This window comes from Amblyomma americanum, chromosome 6 (assembly GCF_052857255.1).
Source record: "Amblyomma americanum isolate KBUSLIRL-KWMA chromosome 6, ASM5285725v1, whole genome shotgun sequence".
In the NCBI taxonomy this organism is placed as follows: Eukaryota; Metazoa; Arthropoda; class Arachnida; order Ixodida; family Ixodidae; genus Amblyomma; species Amblyomma americanum.
This window is the reverse complement of record NC_135502.1, coordinates 42,236,254-42,252,998: the sequence shown is the minus strand read 5'-3', so window position 1 is coordinate 42,252,998 and position 16,745 is coordinate 42,236,254. Positions and strand designations below refer to the sequence as shown.

The 16,745-nt window shown below is 48.2% G+C and overlaps 1 protein-coding gene across 2 annotated transcripts in view; it reads left to right on the top strand.

Annotated features, from left to right (window-relative positions):
• LOC144136692 (uncharacterized) overlaps positions 1–15,902 on the top strand; it is a 128,579-nt gene extending 112,677 nt beyond the window's left edge. The window contains exons 5-6 of one of the 2 annotated variants that reach the window (XR_013315658.1): positions 14,147–14,329; positions 15,808–15,902. Coding sequence is in view for 1 of the 2 variants with exons in the window: in XM_077669221.1 (XP_077525347.1) it covers positions 14,147–14,259 (113 nt within the window). In the remaining variant the exon portion in view is untranslated. Of the gene's footprint in view, positions 1–14,146 lie in introns of both variants that reach the window. The other variant, XM_077669221.1, reaches the window with a different exon arrangement.
• Positions 15,903–16,745: the final 843 nt, after the last annotated feature.

Genomic DNA, 16,745 nt, shown 5'->3' with positions numbered 1-16,745 from the left:
GTTCCTATGCTTATGTGCTTCTGTGTAGCGTGTCCTGCTTAATGTACAGGAAAGAGCTTCCCCCGCTGTAACCTTACCGGCGCCGTACATGCTGCCATCCTCGCGCGTTTCCTCTTTCTCTTGTTTCTCTTCTAGTGGGCGAAAATAACGCGTGGGCCGCGGCAACGTTCGGCAACGTTCTGATGAACAGGCATCGTGTTGCCGCTGGCAATTTCCGGTATGCTCTTCCATCGCATGCTTGCTGGCCTTGTACCAGGCCTGGAACGCGGAAGTTGGTTTGCCCCGTTTATTCGAAACGGAATGAATGTATTAAAGCTGCGGTTTAACGGCAGAGAGTCCACACGATGGGAACGGATGCTTAGGGAAATCCTCGCGGCACTGCCGCCAAGGAGACTTGTTGTGTTAGGTTTTTATCCCAACGTCCGGCCTGGGGCCTGGAAGGAGGGATGACCTCTTTGGCGGATCAATCGGCGTCCGGTCCAGTGGTGCCCTGCTGCTCCGGAGACTGTCTTCATGCTTCCGGTGCGGCCTGTTTGTGGTCTCGTTCTTTCTCTGAAGGGCAGCGTCAAAAAAGGAAGAAATGCAGGAATGGACGTAGGAAGAATGTTTTAGCTCTCGTGATTTATCAGCACTGCTGACTTGAACCCCGCTAATTTGTATCGTATCATCGCGAGCTGCAACACCCGTAGCTCTCTGTCTAGAGATCACGCGCGTGCGCGTACTGACGTTTGCCGGAGACCAGCATTTTCTCGCTTCCATGCCCGTCCAAGAGATGCAGTCTCTCTCCAGAGAAAAGCGCACGTTTCGTGGCTCTCACGCTGACGGCTTATGGAAGTCGCACGGAGTAGCGTCGTAGTCCTGAGGTACAGCGTCCACTGGGGTGCTCTTCACGGTAGCGGGCTTTGGGCGATCGGCGGATGGAACTTTTGGAGTGAAAGCTACATTGGCCACGAACTCGCACTTTCGCGGTGCTCGCATTCCCGCCGTGGTCGCACCGCACCACGTGTCCAACCACGTGACTGGTGACGTGACCAACCGCGTGACGAAAACAAGCCAGGCAACCAGACTAACTTGGACTTGCAGTCAACCAAGCTATGCCTTAGCTTTCGCAGCGTATATCCTGGCATAGCCGAGCTAAGCCACTGCCAATTTTTTTCCCTGGCGGCACCACACTGATAATGAAGTACTTACATGATGAAGGGCATAAGAGCCACAGATACTTAAAGAACAGCGTCGACCCGCAGGTGTCTGCTCCAGCCATGGGTTCAACCGGTTGAGCCTTCTGGTACTCCGTCGTTCGTTCTCTGGAGCCACCGTTGTGACGAAAATCGCGCACGAAAATTTCGCTCAGCGGAGAAAAGCTTCTCGCAGTATAGATGTTTTAAGCATACCGGAGACGTATTAGCATGTATCGTATGTCTGTCGTAAAAGTTTACAGTACACCGCTCCATTAATTTAAATGGCGCGGTAGACTGTAAACTTTTGCACCAAACGGTACGTATGCCTTAGTGTCGCAGGATAAGTTTTCAGAGCACCGCGTTTCTTTTTCCCGCGCCGCCGGGCTTGGAAGAAATGTAGCTTGCGCAACCCAATGTTGCCGTAACAGCAAACACTAAGATTTGCAAGGACTTCCCATAGAGCGCCGGGCTTCCAGAGCCTCTGGGCCTTTCTCTGTAGAATTCTAGGGGCCCGTGTACTGTGCATTGTCAGGGCACGTACCCCAGGTGATCGAAATTATCCGGAGCCCTCGGCTACTGCGTCCCTCATAGCGTGAGTCGCTTTGGGACGTTAAACCCCGATAAACCGTAAACCTTTCTCTATAGGAGCCGCATACATGCGGAACGTGTCGCTTCAACGAGTTACAAAAATAATTGTTTCCCGTTTATTATGAGTGTTGGTTCACGTTATCTCCGAAGTTAGCTGTGCAAACTACGCGCAAGTTTAATTTCTCACTTCTAATAACGACGTTGCGTAGGTGGATGCTCAGGCAACACGGATGCGATTGCAGTGCTGGGTGCGTCAGTCAGGGCCAGCCATCAAGCTTCTGTACCCAATGGCGGGGAGAGGAAGATCGCTGAAAACTTGTCCAATTAATCTAGTATGCCCTATTTATCGGACGCCCCCTACGCACCACGCAGTACGCAGCCGGCGTCCGGGAAACCGATATCATCATCATCATCATCAGCCTCACTGCAGGGCAAAGGCCTCTCCCATGTTTCTCCAATTAACCCTGTTCTTTGCCAGCTGCGCCCACCCTATGCCTGCAGACTTCCTAATCTCATCCGCCCACCTAAATTTCTGCCGTCCCCCGCTGCGCTTGCCTTCACTTGGAATCCACTCCGTTGCCCTTAAGTACAAGCAATTATCTTGCCTTCGCATTGCATGCCCTGCCCAAGCCCATTTCTTCCTCTCGATTTCGACTAGGCTGTCATTAACCCGCGTTTGTTCCCTCACCCACTCTGCCCGCTTCCGGTCTCTTAACGTTACACCTATCATTTTTCTTTCCATAGTTCGCTGCGCAGTCCTTAACTTGAGCCGAACCCTTTTCGTTAGCTTCCACGCCTAACGAAACCGGTATACGTCTAGCTAATACATCTCCGTTGCGCTAAAAACGTCTGCTCTGGAGTCCGGGCCAGCCGGAGTGTGCTTTTTTGACCCCGAACTCAACGTGGGCTGGCGCCGCGATGAACAGCCGTGTTTCCATGCGATTGCAAGGCCCCTTTAGTATACCTATTTCTTGCCCCGAAACTTCCATGCATAGTATATATGCCCCTCGCTTCTTGGGCGGAGAGCGGCTTGTTGTCACTCACTATCCACTCCGCCCTTTGACCTTTCGTTGCTCATTCTCCGTTCCTCTCGGAGTCGGTGTTAGCCGCGTGCTTTGTTTGTTTTTTCGCGCAGTATAGCATATCACGAAGCCGTACATGTACTTATATACATTTGCGCATTCGTATTCTTGGGCCTCTGTGATGCATACCGCTTTCCTTTTTTGTTTTTGCTGTTGTCGTTGATGTTTGTTTCTTCTTGGTTGTTGTTTGGGTTCGTAGGCTCAGTGTTTCGGTGCGAGTCGAGAGAGCACGCACAAATGTGCTTTTAAGCTTGGCAACGAACCCCGCCTCAATTTCATGCCGAGTGTGCGACGCGGAGCCCCGGCAAGGCTTCTTCGCGGGCGCTGTGTTTACGTCGGTAGCTCTCTCTCTCTCTCTCTCTCTCTCTCTCTATATATATATATATATATATATATATATATATATATATATATATATATATATATATATATATATATATATATATATATGCGCGTAAGGGCCCCGGTTTCGTTGCCCGTCGCTATGAAAACGAGGTCGCTTTCAAGCGATAGCCATGTTATAATAGTATGCGGATCTTGAAGTCCCCCGAAGGAACTTTTGAAAGGCTGCGCTGTGCGGATCTCCGTCGTCTGGGCCGCGGTGTAAGTGTATACGCTCGTCTTGGGCTTCCGAAGTCAAAGTGCACGGGTGCCTTTTGCACTGCCGTCTTACGAAGAGCCCATGGCCTGAAATCTTGCGTATTTTTTTATACCTGCGTCGGCTTCGGGATGGCTTAGTGTTGTATTGATTGGAGTAGGCTTTTGATGAAATCACCTTTGACTGAATAAAACTCACACCTGTTTAATTTCTTTCACTAGCTGTTTGTTTTGCGCCCGTCTCCAGTGGACGTGTTTGCTTATCCTCTGTTCTAAATTGCATTTAACGGATCAGTACGTACTTTGGAGTTAGGCGTAATGCTGGTGACAGACGTTGCATGTCGCCTACTTGTTTTCAAAACCCGTGACATGAAAAAGAGTGGTCGATGCTTTTCGTGTGAGAAAACAGATACAGGCATATCCTGCGGATAAGCATATTGCTACTTATGCGCCAGAAACGGCGAGCTTGTTTTTGAAGTTGGGCGCGCGGCTACTGATCCGGAGTTCCCGGGTTGGAACCCGACCGCGGCGGCTGTGTTTTTATGGAGGCAAAACGCTGAGGCGCCCGTGTGCTGTGCGATGCTAGTGCACGTCAAAGATCCCCAGGTGGTCGAAATTATTCCGGAGCCCTCCACTACGGGACCTCTTTCTTCCTTTCTTCTTTCACTCCCTCCTTTTTACCCTTCCCTTACGGCGCGGTTCAGGTGTCCGCCGATATATGAGACAGACACTGCGCCATTTCCTTTCTCCAAAAACCAATTATTATTATTATTATTATTATTATTATTATTATTATTATTATTATTATTATTATTATTATTATTATTATTATTGTAGTTGTTGTTGTTTCCGAAGTGCGTGTGCGCTCATTTATTTTCATATTTAATCACTCCTGTAATCACTATGTTGCTTATCGACAAGGCCTCGGTGCTCGAAGCCGTTTAATTTACACTACAGCACCACTGACGCCCATATCAACGTTTCTGCGCGCGCGCACTCACACACACACCCGCACACCCCCACCCACCCACACGCATGCGTATGTACGCACGGACAGCTTGATGAGTGCGCTTAACTACTCACTGGCACCTCCGAGTATCCTCGGGGGACCGTGTGGTCTTGCATAGCAGGCTACGTGCACACTCTTATGGCCGTAGCGGCTAGCTCCACTACGGCCGTAACAGTGTGCGCGTGCCGGCATGGCTTTGAAGCTTTCGGTTCTATGCTGGCCACTTAACCCCGCTCTTTCTCTCTCTATATCGTAGCCATGGCGTTCATTACTGCAAAGATTCTCGACACTTCCCCGTCAAGCACGTGTCATCGTTGAGGCCCGTCTCTATTAGTTCGCGTGTTTCCGTCTTGCCCCCGTAGCGCATTCTTCTTTTCTCCCGTTCTTATCGGCGGCTTATTACGCAAGCGACCCGTCAAAGTCGCACTTATTGCCGTCTTGGTCCCGCGGCGGCGTTCCTCGGTTTCCACAGCGGCGGAAGCCCGTGGAGACAGGCGTGGGCGACTCGGCTCGCGTAAAAGGCGCGAGGCCTGTCTCGTGCACGTCTTGACGTGGTAGCGGGCGTGACAGGGATGTCGTCTTGTGGGACATCAGCGCAGAATCCAGGGCGCTGCGCTGTCCAGTGGCGTGCCAGCGCGACGGCGGCATGTGCGCATTGCGTTTGCGATTACGTAAGCTCTGCTGAGCGCACACTGCCGGGCTTGAACCGACAGGTCCAGGGCAATTAACGCTGGGAACTCTGTGCAATGCGAGCGCTATAGAGGCTGGGCAAAGTTTTGTGAACTGCTCGTGGGTGCACAATTTCTTTTTCGGAGCTCCGCTGCCATCTTCCAATGTTGCACCTGTGTCTAACGTTTCCATTCCTGGAGCTCCTCTCTGCCTAGACATTAAACAGTTCAGTTTAGTTATGTGCTTCGACCTCTGGCTCTGACCTCGCGGTTCTGATGGAGCCATCCGCAGAATCTCTATGCTGTGACAGTGCCACTGCACAGGCAAATTGCACGTTTGCACCCCCTCGCCTCCCTGCTCTGTTCGCCATTCGTCACAGGCAAGGAATCGTTTAGGTCGCCTTCAGCAGGGTCCTAGTTTCATGTCGTCGTGAAGCTATTTAAAACAAGCTTTGAATCACGTCGATATATGCGGAGAACGTTTCCAGGTTTCATGCACACTCTAGCAACAGCTTGCTATGCGGAAAGCCCATCTCATGCGCCGCCTGCTATGCTTATTCTTGTCTTCGTGTCTGCTATGTCGCCAACTTCTTCGAGTCCCCTCCCCTCGGTCAGACGGGGGATTATGTACTGGCAGTTCATTTAATTTCGACGCACAGGCCTTTATTATTCAGCGTCACAATATATTAACGGTTTTCATTCGATTGAATTCCACTGTTATCACCCGGCGTGCCGACAGTATTGAAGGCGTGGCGACGTCTCACTCATTCAAGTACGAAAGACGATAAGGGATAGAGTTAGAGCAAAAATGTTGCATTGTTTCCCTGACATTAGGTACCCCCCATTCTTTGAATATATTCCATCCCGAAGGCTTGCAGGGCTGATTGCCCCAGTTCTCTTGGGGTTGGCATTGCTGAAGACGGTGACGGTGGGCGAAGAGTTTTCGAAATGGAACATAGCCTGGAGATGATTGTTATATCATCCCGGACACGATTCAGCGCACTTTGGTCCAGCGGGGGGGATCCATTCATTCTGCTCCGCTATCGTGTTTCACTGGCCGGTCTCTACGCCGTCACTTGTTTCCCTTTGTTCCCTGGCCGTCCCGATTACGAGGTGCGCATTATTCGCCGTGTATTGGCGAGTGACCACGTGGGTGTAAACGGGCGGGCGTGGCAGCTGGGCTGACGTGGCAGGGTTATCGAGTGCACGCCTCATTTGCGTAACGCCATCACTCTTTCTGTTTCCTTTGTTTGCACCGAAATCGTGACGCCCGCTGTGACGTCAGGTGGTGCAGGCGCGTGCGCCAAACACGCTCGGCGCCCCGGACAGCATTTGTCTCCAGCACTCCTGTAGGCTTAATGGAGTGCTTGATTTATGCGTGGTTTCTAATAAATGCGGCGGTCCCTCGCTGCGCAACCGTGTTTCGCATTTAAACTAAAAAAAGCTACAACAACAAAAATGCTGCGCAAATGGTCAAGTTTGAAAGCTCTGCATGCCCTGTGCTCGCAATTTGAAAGCCTGTGGTTTGTTTTTGCATGTGGGATGCACATAGAGTGTTTATATTGAGCACATGTTGCAGTTATAGGTTGGAAAAGTATGGAAGCGTATTGCGGTCGAAGTGAATTTACCAGGAACTGCGACTGCCCCTGTGAAGATGTTTTTCTAATATGCAATAACATTCGTTGTTCTTTATTTCCACTTGTAAAACAAAACTGTCCATATGCGCCGCCAAGTGCGTATGACCAATGGGCCTCAACTGGCTTCGGCTGTTGGTCCAATAGTTTTTATGTGCTGTTTACTTTATAACTAGTACTGTGTGTGAATTGTGCTGCGCTAACTCTGCACACTGCTTTCGACTTTGGCGCTTGCGCAGTGCGTCGCAGAGTTTTTTTTTTTTTTTTCTGGCGGTAAAAGAATCTTTCGCGCTGGATTTGGTAAGCCAGGTCACGAAGCCTGCTCACTGTGGTACGGGCTGGGAGATCTGCACTGCTGGTTCTGCCGCATCTGGCACGGGCTGACACCGCTAGAGTTTATATGTATGCCAGCAGTTTTAAGCTCCTAGTGCTCAGTTATGTAAACAGTCGCTCTAAATATTTATTTTTTTCATATCGAGAATTTGCTTTCAGGCAAGACGTGCATAATAAGTCGTCGCCGCCTATCAGTGGCAATAACTGCTGGTTACTGTCAGAGTGCGCAGTGTTAATCACGCAGTGCTGCAGTGTGAGGGAAGGTTTGCTAATACGGGGCCGCGTCCAGAAAAATTCATTTGTCAGTAATGTAGCCAACGAGAATACCACAATCATAACAGCCACTGCAAAAAGGTAGGCCAGTCATAACACAGGAGTAGGAAACCGTCGATGAATCACAAACCGCGTTTCTGTGCTTACGTGAGACGAGCGTTGCGAGTATGGCTATACTCAAAGCCAGAAAGGACTAAATGTGTCACAGGATTTAGTCCCGCGAGGACTGTCTGGCCGCGTTGTCACAACATTTAGTCCCTCGAAGGGAAACCATTACTCCCTTAGGTACCGGCTGTAAAGGGACATCAGCCGCATTTAACCCTCTCTTGTACTATAGCTGCTGCTCGCAAAAGGCTAAGCGGTGCATTTAGTCCTTCTAACCAGTTTTGCATGGAGTATTTGGTCGTTGCTCGAAGCATCGGTTCTTTTAAATGCGTACGCGCTCTGTATTGCGCTGAGGAGTTTAAATGAGTTCCGAAAGGTTCTTCTCGCTGCCCCGTATCATGCCGGGTGTCACTGAAATTTCTCCGCGAACTTAACAGTTGGGGTGCCAGGCCGTTAATGGCGCCCTGTGCTCAAACGCTCTTCGCGTCGCATATCAATTCATGAGGGTTGCGCAAAGCATCCGCCTCTCGGAACGGCAGGCTGCTTTGCAATTGGTAAATGGGCCGTGAAAAATCTGTTAAGGACCGGTAACCTTTTGAGAAGATAGCTTGCAAATAATTGTGCGCATTTTTTATATAGTCATTCCTTTTTACAGAAAGTTGACGTGTTTAGCGAGTATTGTCTACCTGAAAATAGTGTTGAAGTTTTGTTGCTGCATGGACCCGACGCATATTTGTCAAAGCGACGCAACCGCGAATCATCTGCCACATCTGCCTTATCACACCTGTCTTATGGTGTTTCTGCATTATCCTTTTCGTTATCTGCATCTGCCTTACCATTGTGGTTTTCAGCGAGTACTTGGCAGCAGATGTGTACTCACAGGGAGCTCTGCTGTTAGCGCTGGCGGTTGTATATAGAACGGTACCTAACTCCTGTTTATCGAAATTCCGCAGGTGATCGTGGCGTTCTAATTTAACAACACAATCTATGAGCTTAATATCCATAGCTTGCAGAATTTCGATTTAAAGCGATGGAAAATACTGTCTATTGTAAATTGTATGTCTTATAAATTTATTTGCTTTATTTCTGGAAATTTTGACAGATTTTGTTTCCGTAGCGTTGTATACTCTCTAACAGCGTGTTGAAATCGTTAAATTAGACGCATGCTCCGTCTGACGCGAGGTCTGCTGCTGTGGAATTCCCCTATTGATAAGGTTTTCTTCGTGTCACGTTGAGTATTAGCGTCGTGCGCGCTTCGTTGAGATACAAGGCCTCGCTGCATGAAGGCATGCAGGGGCTTGTCGCTCGATTGAAAGAACACTTAGCTTCGTGACCGCAGATGCCGTGCGACTCTTTATGTACGCTTTGTGTACGTTTATTTTGTACGTTAGCGGAAGGGCGTCGGATGCTTGCAGCGTCAGGGAACTTTAAGGCGTAAGCCTTTCTTTGCTCATGAGTGGCGCGGACGGAAGTGGTCCGCACGAACTGTCAATCATAAGTTGTATGGTAAATAATGCAAAAATATAGAAGTTCATTAAGCAACAGTTCTTAAACAACACACATGTAATGAAATAAAATAACACGAAATGAAAGAAAAAATATAAACAAAAATGATAAATAAATAATAAAACAGCAAATGTAAAAATAATAATAAAAATACAAAAATTAAAACTAAAAAAACAAGAAAAGAAACAAAGATTTGCAGAAAACAAAAAAATGATTAAAAGTGGAGGGAGAAAGATACGACAGGTAAAGGCTTTCGTATTTCCGCTCATAAGCAGACTTAAGTGAAATCCTGTAATTTTTAAGTATAGTAGGCAGGGCTTCGTTGAGGAATAGCACAGGATCCATGGATGCTTGGAAGCCGGAACAGCGGCATTTGGCTCGCATGAGCAGTCGTCTCATCGCCTGTCAAGGTTCGAGCGCTGGGCACATGGGGGCACGCCAAATCGCTCAAGTTGCAGAACTCATTATTTCATTTTGCGCTAGCCTTTGAAATATTGCCGCTAGCTTTGCCACGGTGTCAGCGAAGGGGTTCTAACGTTCAAGTCGGACGTGTTAGACCGCATTAATTACGACGTCGCGATGCACACCAGCAGTCCAGACCATGTTCAATCAGCTAGCAGCGTAAAAGCCTCTATACGAGATCGAGGGAAACTCGGAACACAGCGCCGATACCCTCAATTCCTTCGTCTTGTCTTTCGCGCTGGTAGCTTCCAACGCGAGGCTTTGTGATTTCGTCTTTCTGTTGCTTCATTAATCAGACTGACCTCCGTACTTTCCGGGAATCAGTTTCCTCCCCCTCTCACTTTGAGTCAAATTTCGCTTCCGGGAATGTCGAGGCAAAATATGTTAATACTTTTGTTCTTGGCTTTGCAGTGTAGGCGTGTGTACAGTACATGGGTGAAACATGGCTGGCGCTTCACTTCAGCTTTTCTCCAAATTCTATTTTTGCGAACGGAGTGCCTTCCACGCTCGTGGTGTCGCATTCCGGCTGGCCGTAAGAGCGTTGCCGCCTTTTCTTTTTCTCTGTTCGTTTCTTTTTTTTTTCGTGAGACTCTGATTACTCATGATATGATCCCACCTCCTCTTCCCTTTGTCCTCTCCGTGCTTGTGCGCCGCACCGACGCAAGAGATGAGACGAGCCACAGCGCGGCGGAACCCGTTATGCTAAAGATTTCTTCACTGCACTAGCGCTCTAGCAGAGGACTTAGTGCGCTGCCCTTTATTTTCATATTCTTTCCGTCCTTTTCCCCAAGCCCGTTATACTTAGTGGCACGAGCAGGGACACTTTCCTTTTCGTTCTTTTTATGGTCCCACAATAATGTTTGCCTTTTCCCCTCTGCTAGCAAGTCCTCAGCGAACCTTCGTACAGTAAGTGCTGGAACTCAATGCTTATACCGTCTACGCGATGGCCATAATGAGGCTGGGACGATCCTCTTGTCCGGGGTCTCAGTTTTTTTGCGAGCATATTAGACAAGGTCGCGTTTCCCGTTTCCTGCTCGTCGGGTCCTGAGTATTTTTTTTCCTCTCGTTCGTTCGTTCTTTTCTCTCGTTGTGTCTTTCGCTGCTGTAGATGCTTTTTTTTTCCCCCAGTGCTCAGGGAACCGTGTGGGCGTCGGTAAAAGCTAAAACCGCTTTCAGCCTCGTGATGTTACGGCGCGCCATTAAAATTTTTCCTGCCGCCACCGGTTATTTGCACGGTCATTTCATTTCGCTGCGCAAATCGTTGCTGCACTTCGTAGAAATATGTCTTCCTGCTTTAATTTTAGTTGATGTGAAGCGTTCAAGGAAAACCACCAGATTGCTTTTCGCCTAATTTGGAGGACGTTGCGAACAATGTCGAAACCTCAAAGGGCAACTGCAAATGTTTTAGAATTTCGACGAGCTTAAAGGGGTCCAATGTGTGAAACATGCAGCTAAAAGCATGCGAAGCCCTTTTGGACTGGCATTTTAAAAGGTGACGCTATTGCCGATTAAAATCATGCCGGCCTTCAACCTTCTCCGCAGCACAGAGCGCCAAGTTGAGGGCTCATGATGACGTCATATATGGTACCCGTACATTTACGACGCATAAACGCCACCGAAGCCAAAGCCCGCCGAGCGTTGTTTGGCAGCGTACAACGACGCACGACAGGTTGCGGTTGAAGGCCGCTGAAATTGCTGCGAGAAGAAGCCTGAACTTTAATTGTCGATTACATCACTATTTTAAATTCTAGCTCTAAAAAGCTTAGCATGCTTTAACTACAGCCTATATAGATTTGAATCCTTGAATAACGCTGATATCCGCTTGAGTGCACGGGCAATGGGCGTGATGCCTGTGGTTATCAGCGTTACGTTCTGGGTGCTTAGCCTTCTGTGACGGGTACTCGGAATACTGTACGGGACAGTGTTGTGTGGGTAGGAATAGATGGGACAGGTTGATATGGCATGGGATGATATGGAATAGGCAGGAATCATATTGACTATGCGGTCGGGACTAGGCATTAGTAATTATGCATGCCAATGTGCAGAGAATCGGTTCGTCTTACATTATGTGGCTAATGTAGGTTCTACCAATCCGTTCAGTTTGAAGAGTGCGTGAGGAGCTGGTGCAACAGTTACCTCAATATGTCGCCGCACCCGATGTGACGACTCTCGCCAACCGACAGCACGGTATGCTTGTTTTGTTGTGTCGTTTCGAAACTGTTTTTTCGAAAAACGGGCGCGAACCATTTTTTCTCTCTCGTGTGCTTTAAATTTGCTCTCTGCAAGTTTGTTTTTTATTTAGCAGGGCGCATGTTATCCGCCGATAAGCCGAGGGTTGGGTTCCTTTTTGAGACATCAGTTTTCTGGTCTGGAAAGTTCGTGTTGTGCTGCTGTATTAAAATTGATCCTTCTTGTCACTCTGATGAAGCCGGCTAGCAAACAGACTGTCGCAGTCAACAACCACCATTTCTGACCATATTCGCAACCAAACAGTCCTGAACCAACGGGTGGCGGGAATGCCGTTAGCACTGCAACTGACATCCGCGACATCCGCGGAGAAAAAAATATTTTCTGTATTGGGTTTATTTATTTATTTAATTAATTATTTGGGTTTATTTATTTATTTATTTATTTATTTATTTATTTATTTATTTCTTCCCGCCTCCCACTCTTTCTTGCTTCCTTTCTTTCTTTGTATTTACTTCTTCTTACTTTCCTTGCTTTTTATTTCATTCTCCCCACTCTCTAGTGGTTTTACTCGTACGGCATCGAGGACGCTTATTGGCTAGCGTAACTCGGGGGCTTCGCACGGCACGCTGTATGTGTTGCACGAGCGAACGCGAAGAGTCGGATATCTTCATGTTAGGATATTCCGATCTGTTTCAAGGCTCTGTTACTGTAAGTTCCCCGTTAGCGTTAACTGTAAGTAGGGTGGCTACTATAAAGCGGAGCATTGAATGCATCTCTACGAAACACTTTTAGCCACATGGCAGTACATCCGAGTGATGGACTAAACCGCTGGTGCCTGGCAGTGAAATGCATTGTTCATGAAACTGTTAGTGCTATTCCAGGTTGCTGTCTCAAATGAAACGGTAATTAGATTGATGATCAAGACTGCGCGATAAAGCCGTCTCCGTCTTACTCGTAGCTGTTCTGTACCTATTGTGTCTGCACCTGTGTGAGTTTTTTTTTTCCCCGTGCGCTATGCGTGCGTTTTATGGGCTTAGTCGTTTTCTTTTCTTTCTTTAGCTTTCGCTCTTGAGTTCGTGTGTGAATGTAGGATGTTTTGGTTTCCTGCGCCCATGCGTGTGTGCGCGTGGCGCGGGCTATGCGCGCAGATAGACCATAAAGGCTTCATTATTTTAAACGGGCTTTAAGGAGTCACGAAAACAGCGTTCATCTTGATGTTCACTTCATAAGTAACGACTATTTAAAAAAAATATATAACGGACTGAGAGGCATCCGAAGCCGTCTTGCCCATTTAAGCGTCCCGCGCATATCTTGCGGGCGTTGCACTGCTCCTAGATAAATAAAGAAAAAAAAATGGCGTGTTTTTGGAGCGAAGATGGAGGGATAATTTATGTTGCGGTGTGCCGCGGTTGTTTTCGAGTAAGGTCGCCTTCGGGTGCATAGAGAAGCCGCAAGAGAGGTTTGCATTTTTACGGCGTGTCGCGTCGCTACTGCTGTGGCTTCGTCTTTACCACTAGTACCGCTTTGGCCAATGCTTTGGCGCAATAAATGTTATGATGCGCAGTCGTTGTAGGAGAGAGTTGTTGTTGTAACTATGTATAGGCACAGTATTAAGGAGCAACATCAAATGGTATTAGCGCGGTTGTCCATTTCGCCAAAGGGGTCTTTCTCCTGTCGTCTTGCCGTATTTTGTCCCTTGTGTTGTGTACCCGCACTGTGCGCTTACTGAAAATGTGATTCAGCAACTGGCCCCGCGGAGCACTGTTTCAAACGCCAGTAGTAAGTTAAATTTCCCTTTTATACGTATTCGCAACTCGAAACACCCCTTAGCGCCGTCAGTTGTAGGACACCAAACATCTTGAAGCCGCCAAGTAATCCGACCAGTTGGCGCTGCGGTCACCCACCTTTGCCGTAGTGTGTAGAGTGCGGTAAATCTGTAACAACTGAACACCTCATACCTGAATGTGGTGATATCCATCCGGTTGTCGATGCAGGCACAGTAACTCTGCCTGAGGCCCTCTAGGGTTTATAGATAACAGTGGTCATGTCAATGAATCTGCGATGGAAGTTAGCAAAAAGCGACTGTAAGATTGGTGGCTCAAAAGCAGAGAAGTGACGTAAGGTTAGATGTGTAGGATTAAAAATGTATTTAAAGCAGATGGCGAATTTATAGACTGATTTATAACACCGATAAATAAATGATAATTTGAAAACCAAGCGTGGTGGCAACTGCCACCAGCCCGTTTCAAAGGGGACGCTCCTATCTTCCATTCATCCATTCATTTGCAAACGCCGACAACTGACGTCACACGAGTGAAAACATTGAGATGTCTGTCTCTCTCTCTCTCTCTCTCTCTGTGTACCCGCGCGGAACTTCCGGCCGTCTCTCGTGTTTCCTTTCAGCTCACAGCATGCTTAGTGTGTTCGTGCTGTCGCGGCTTGCTGTGCGATCAGGCCCGAACACTCTTAAGACTTTCCTTTTAACATTGTGTGTCGCCGCCCCGCTCCGCTCTTCTTGCAGGCAAGTACGTGGGCAGCCGTCCCATCAAGCTGCGCAAGAGCACCTGGAGGGACCGGAACGTCGACGTTGTCCGGAAGAAGACCAAGGAACGCGAGCGGCTGGGCCTCATCTAGTCGTGCCCCCCGTCAGCCGCCGCCTCTTCTGTGCCGCTCTCGACCGGATGCTAGCGTCGCGACGGACCAGGTGGCGTCAATTTCCTGCGAGTCGCCCTCGAGATTGTTTTTTTTTTTCTCGTCAGTGTGTCTTGTGACTGTGTAACGGAAACAACATCGCTCTGAGTCTTGTGCTCAGAAACAGGGGACTCGTGCTTTCGCCAGCGAAGGTTGCATAGCTCCGATTGTAGTTGCTGTCCACGAATAATGGATCGCCTGGTCATTGTGTAAGTGCTCGGACCTTCAGGCCTTAACACCCCAGCACTGATTTGCGCACTGGCCGCGAGCTAAGCATGCTAGACGTTCAGTGGTATCGCTCAGATCTCTCTTGTATGCGATAGCATAGGAGCCTCGTTGGAGCGAAAACCTGCTGTCCGCCGGCGTGATCACACCGTGTCGAGATGTGAAGTAGAAGAATTGAAATGGCCTCCAGCGGAATTCGAGCCCGCGGCGGCGCCAACAGATCAGCTTCGCTGGCCACTGCTCGAGAGCACTACGCCATCGCCGCTGCCTAACATCCCGCTTGTTAAAGTTCCTGGCCCTGGCGCTGGGCTTGGGATATCGTCGTCTTCATCAACTTTCATCCGCATCCAAACGCAATGTGCAAAAATGGCGCAATGAAGCTCCATCTGAAGTGCATGGAGAAGAACGGAGCGGCGGTAGATACCAGCCAGCGCAGCAGAGTCGCATCAAACGACAAGGAACGCCCAACCCACGATGGTCATGCTATCGAATTTGTTTCATCAGTTGCATTGGTCGTCGCCTAACTTTTTTTTTGCTCTTCGATGCATATTAAACACATATTCCAGGTTGTTGGAATAAATCCAGAGTCTTCACAGTGATATGGCCGTAGTACATAACGTATCTTTTGCCTTCGAAAATTACCGACTATCAGCGACCTTTCAGTACCGTGCGCTCCTGCATCGGAAGAAGCGTTTGGATATTTTTCCAACAATCCTCCTGTCTGAACACAGCTTCTTTTTTTATTTAATGTTAATGTGTTTTTCGTTGGAGTTAGGATCTTGACACACGTGAATTGTCTGTGCTTTGCTTCTGTTGTGATTCTGGTACAGATGGCGCCTAGCATGTAGTATCATTCTTTATTAAGTGGCCAACTGCGCTTTCATGGATCAGAATTTATTGTTTTTATGACCTTGTGTCCAGATGAATGGGCTTCAGTACTCTTTGGCCGGCAATGCACGATGTGACCACCCGCTCATGCGGCGCCGTCAATATGATTTGTCAGGGACAGAACAAGTGTTCCGAGGACACACACGTGTGCCAAGGAACACGTGTGCAGAAAATGGGCAGGTGCAGAAAAAAAACCGTGTGATAAATAGCGACAGCCTTGCTTGTTAGCTTTAAAAGAGGGATTCGGAGTTTTACCTGCCTGGGAGCGTTAGACGTGTCGTTTACTGTAACACCGTCCCCAGTTAACGTCTTACTTATTCTACTGACTAAAATTGACTGCATTATTCTATTTGTTTTTCGTTTCTGCTTTACTTCCAGGAGCAGCGAAAGAGACTGGGAGTCTGGCCTTTTTTTCTGTATCATAAAAACACTGTCTTTGGTCACTTATGTACAATAAATGTCTCGGTACTTGTGCTGGTGCTTTTGTCTAACATCGTGAAGAGAAAGTTTGATTTATGGTGTACTATGGCGATCAGAATATTGCGGGACGCGTGTTCTCAGAAAAGTATTGCGCCTCCTTGGCCTAAAAGCCTTCAATCTGAAGACCTTTATCATTACCAGTGTCAGTGTCATTAATGACTCATCACTATTTCACTATCACTAATAATCGCCGTCACTAACTACTGCTATCTCGTATAATGTATTTGCTTCATTACCTACGATCACCCCTTACTATCTTATGGTTAGCTGTGACGTCATGCAAGACCGCGGTGACGTCACGGGTTTTCGGACCAATGCTTCTGGGCAACAGCGCCGGGTTTCGTTGCTGATGAGCCATATAGAACCTTTTCCCGTAAAGGTTCGAGAATGATTTATTTTCTTCTCTAGAAAATAATTCCTAAAAACAAATGTTGGTGCGTATGTGTAGCGCCATCTTTTCGCGCTAACCTGAGCTATTTATGTTAATTGCTGCGGCAGACGCCAGATGGCACTACATGTAGAAAAATTCTTTGTCACTAGTCTGCGCATTCTACTGTGAGTGAATGTGCAGAGGTGTGCAGAATGTGCAGACGTCGACCTCGAACAGCGTGTGAAAATAAAATCGTGTTAAGCTTGGCAAGTCTGCCACACAGACGTATGAGCTCCTTCCTGACGCTTACGGCAACGAGACATTGTCGCGGGCGTGAGTTTTCGAGTGGCACAAGAGGTTCGTTTCGAGGAGGACGTTGGTGGAAGACGGCGCAAGGCTGGGGCGCCCTTCAACCTCACGGAATCAAAACAACGTGGCTGGGATCAGGGAAATCGTACAGCAAGAC